Below are 3,892 nucleotides of genomic sequence, written 5' to 3'. Positions count from 1 at the left end.
TCCGGCATCCTTCCGTGTGTTTACTCTGACCTTGGAAAGTCCCTCCTGCTGAGAATGTGCGGTCATGAGTTTACTTGCCTGCTAGGAAGCCCCATTTATCTCAGCATTCTTTGATAAAGCATAAAATGTACTCCTCTGTGTATTTTGATGTGAATAAAGAGAAACCTGTGCTTGTCTTGTTGGAAGGACGCAGTAAAGAACAGCAGAACAAATTTGCAAAGGAAAACTGAAGTAGCAGAAACGGATCAAGGTGGTTAAGCAAGGGGTTGTGGTTAATAAGTAACAGGCCACAGCGGTTTCCCCCACCCTGCAAGGCCTGCTGGGAAAGCCTAGGCAAGCATAACTGCGTGTGTGCACTCTCTTGTGCAGGAAGATAACAGTGAAATTAAAAACAGGAAGAGAAGATAGTAGCACCTTCTCGTACGCACTGTTTGACTTTTCATTTGTGCAGCAAGTTCCTCTTCTGTTCCAGATCACAAGTCCTTTTCATGGGCAGAGCAAAGCGCAAGCCTGGGCCCTTGGCTCGGAGGCCAGACAACTCAGCTTTCAAACAGCAGAGGCTGCCTGCCTGGTCTCCTATGCTAACAGCTAATACTGTGCTGCCTTTCTTCTACTTTATGGCTTTGATATGTATGCTGCTAGGTGTATGGCTGCTTCTTACGGTGCAGGGCACACAGGAAATAAAGGTGAGTGTGTATGTTTCTGAAAACTGTACTTGGTTACTTAATACTTTTCAGATGTATGAAAATATTGATGTAAAATAGTCCATGTACATTTGCCTGTAAGAGAGATGGAGGAAGAGACCAAATGCCCTTGTGTGCAATTAAAGGGAGTGACAAAGAGAGGAAAGGCTATGGTTATGTTTTGAATTAGTTAAACAGGAACAGTTTACCCACAATTCACATTTAACCCTCTCCTGTCTTTCCAGCTGGACTACACAGAGGCTGGGACGTGTGATAAATGTTTTGAAAAGCGTAAAAATGTGAGCAGCGCAGCCGAGAGCTGCATCTGCAAAGTGGTGTTTCTTGTTGAGAAACCATTCAAGGTAAATAACCTGGAACTTTGGCAACATAATGTAACAAAACTCAAATTGAGGTCAACTTTTTTTTTCCAGAAACCTATAAGTGACATAATTCTGTTTGACCGCTCTGAGAAAGCTTATGAGTGGACTTTGAGTTGTCAAATGACTTATGTTGTTCAAAGGGCAAAAAAACGTAACGTTTACGTTCAATAACCAGTGTGCCGCATTTCCAGTGCTTTCCTTTGTTGTCCATGCTGTAAAGCTTTAAGTCAATCAAAACAGAATTTAGCCTAGTAGGTCTCAGTGTTTCTGCTTATACACTCATGATGATGTTTATCCTGCTGCTGTGCCAGGGAGATGTCTTTTTCTACTATGGCCTCCAAAACTTCCATCAGAATCTCCGCAGATACATGGACTCCAGAGATGATGGACAGCTGGTTGGCAGGAAGAGCAACTTAAAGGTAGCACCGCAGTATTTTTAATTAACTCATCATAATAGTTTTGTTAGAATATCATGCATACTGTCAGTAACGACAAACCCCGCTTCACCAGATAGGAAGCTTGTTAGAAATGTTTATCTATTACTTAGTTTGGCTTTGATGCAGTGTTGGATGAAGTTTTCAAACCATTTACTCAAGTAAAAGTAGTGGTACCACAATATATAAAAAAATAATGCAACCAACTGACTGATTTCTGTGTAAGCAGATTTCTCATGATGTACTCTTTTAAATGTTACAACTGTAAATTTAGTGGAGTAAAAATTACACAATTTCCATCTGGAACGTGGTAAAGTTCCAACTGACTGATTTCTGTGTAAGCAGAATTCTCATGATGTACTCTTTTAAAAGTTACAACTAAATTTAGTGGAGTAAAAAGTACACAATTTCCGTCTGGAACGTGGTAAAGTATAAAGTAGCTTAAAATTCAAATACTCAAGAAAAAGTACTCTAAAATTTGTGCCCAAATATAGTAGTTGATTGTACAAATGTTACATTCCACCACTGCTTATTTTACATTGTTAAATAATCTTTGTTTCTCCCTTAACTACATCCCTTCACAAGGAACCCAGTTCTTACTGCGAGCCATTTGCAAAAGACCAGAATGGCCTCCCCATCGCCCCCTGTGGTGCTGTGGCCAACAGTTTCTTCAATGGTAAACACTGCTGCTAACCCACATCATCAATTATCCATCCTGCATAGTTCCTCTCACTGTCTTAACTCTCATCTGTTCTCCCAGACTCCTTCACTCTCACCTATTATGGATCTAGTGGTGATCCAGTTAAGGTTCCTCTGTTACGGACAGGCATTACTTGGTACACCGATAAAAATGTCAAGTACCGCAACCCACAGATTGACAACTTGACACTGGCTCAGGTGTTCGAAGGTAACCTTGAGCCAACACATAATCAGTGTTTCAGTTTCTAGTCAGTACTGCAGTATTTCAGCTGTCATTCATTGTATCTGGTTTGTGATTACTCCTTAGGGACAGCAAAGCCACTGTACTGGAAGAAGCCTGTTTATGAGCTGGATCCCTTGGACCCAACCAACAATGGCTTCATCAATGATGACCTGATTGTATGGATGAGGGAGGCAGCCTTTCCTAACTTCAAGAAGCTTTATGGGGTTTTATACCATGACAAGCTTTTCACTGATGGACTCCCAGCAGGGAATTACAGCATCGATATATCCTACAGTATCCTTTTGCTGCTGTCAGGGTTCACTTTATGTTGGAACTTTGACATAAACCAGGTTACACATGTCCCATTGTCCATTAGTTTCCCTTATCTTAGACAGCATGTAGTCATAGTCCCTATTTCCCCATCGAACCTCTCTTTGTAATCACGTATTTCCAGCCTTGACCTCTGCCTTTCCAGACTTTCCTGTGCAGTACTTCCAAGGCAGAAAGGAAGTGGTGCTGACCACACTGACCTGGTTTGGAGGTCAGAACTATTTCCTGCCCATTGCTTACCTTGTGACCAGCAGCCTGATCCTACTGATAGCTGTCATCCTCACGGTGGCCTGGTGGAAATTTGGAAAGAAAGGAAAGAACATGGAGGAATGAAGAGTAAAAGGTGCTCTGGGATGCTGAGGAGTGAAATGGTTTTTAAAAAGTCATGCTATTTAAGAGCCATTTTAAAGAGACAAATTCTAAATGAGAACACTGACGTGAGCAAATGAAAGATGAGTAGTTTAAACAATGTTAATCTGGTACAAAATCATGGATTGAAAAACAAAGGATGATTTGATGATTTCAATTTGACATCTGGACCTTCCCTGTGAACCATGTCCACATCATGTGAATGTTTTACTTGAATATTTCCATTTTAAAAACATTTGTCCTGTTAATATAACTTATACATTAGTAGCTACTAAAATCCAGTCACTGTAGGGTTGAGGCTACATTTCATGTCTCAGTAAATGCAGTGGAGAAACTACACTTTCTACTGTAAGTGTAACACAGACTGTCAAACAAGCACTGTAATGCTGATTCTTAAAACTGCATGAAAGGTTTTAATTACAGCACCATTAAGGTTAGCTGTTGCAGCTAGTGTAGTATTGTCAGTCAGTTGTTATATGGAACCATAGGTGTTTTAAATGCTATCATTTGGCAAGACCAAGAATCTGCAGCTATGTCAGCGGATCCATCAGAATGTACTTGGACACTTACTTTGAGCTAACTAGCATGTTGAATGCTCAAAACAGCAATGCTAACATGCTAATGTTTTGCATGTACAGTATAACGTTCACCTTTTAGATTTAGTGGGTTAACATGCTACAGTTTACTAAATTAGCACTTAGAGCTGAGACAGATGGGAGTGTCATTGCTGTAGAAATTTAGTCAAACAATAATGATGTAAAGGTGTTTTCTCCT

The 3,892-nt window shown here is 40.5% G+C and overlaps 1 protein-coding gene across 1 annotated transcript; it reads left to right on the top strand.

Annotated features, from left to right (window-relative positions):
* Nucleotides 1–88: 88 nt before the first annotated feature.
* On the top strand, nt 89–3,171 carry tmem30c (transmembrane protein 30C). Its single transcript, XM_020609498.1, has 7 exons — nt 89–686; nt 929–1,045; nt 1,375–1,482; nt 2,083–2,173; nt 2,258–2,404; nt 2,504–2,713; nt 2,895–3,171. Exons 1-7 carry the CDS (start codon nt 489–491, stop codon nt 3,080–3,082), a joined length of 1,059 nt encoding a protein of 352 aa, XP_020465154.1. The 5' UTR covers nt 89–488; the 3' UTR covers nt 3,083–3,171.
* The last annotated feature ends 721 nt before the right edge of the window (nt 3,172–3,892 follow it).

This window comes from Monopterus albus, unplaced genomic scaffold (genome assembly GCF_001952655.1).
Source record: "Monopterus albus unplaced genomic scaffold, M_albus_1.0 scaffold99.1, whole genome shotgun sequence".
NCBI lineage: Eukaryota > Metazoa > Chordata > Actinopteri > Synbranchiformes > Synbranchidae > Monopterus > Monopterus albus.
This window is presented reverse-complemented; position numbering and strand designations above follow the sequence as displayed.

Coding starts and splice junctions, on each gene's coding strand:
- tmem30c (XM_020609498.1), top strand. CDS start 489: ATGGGCAGAGCAAAGCGCAAGCCTGGGCCCTTGGCTCGGAGGCCAGAC. Junction 2,174..2,257: donor GGCCAACAGTTTCTTCAATG/GTAAACACTGCT, acceptor CTGTTCTCCCAG/ACTCCTTCACTCTCACCTAT. Junction 2,405..2,503: donor ACTGGCTCAGGTGTTCGAAG/GTAACCTTGAGC, acceptor ATTACTCCTTAG/GGACAGCAAAGCCACTGTAC.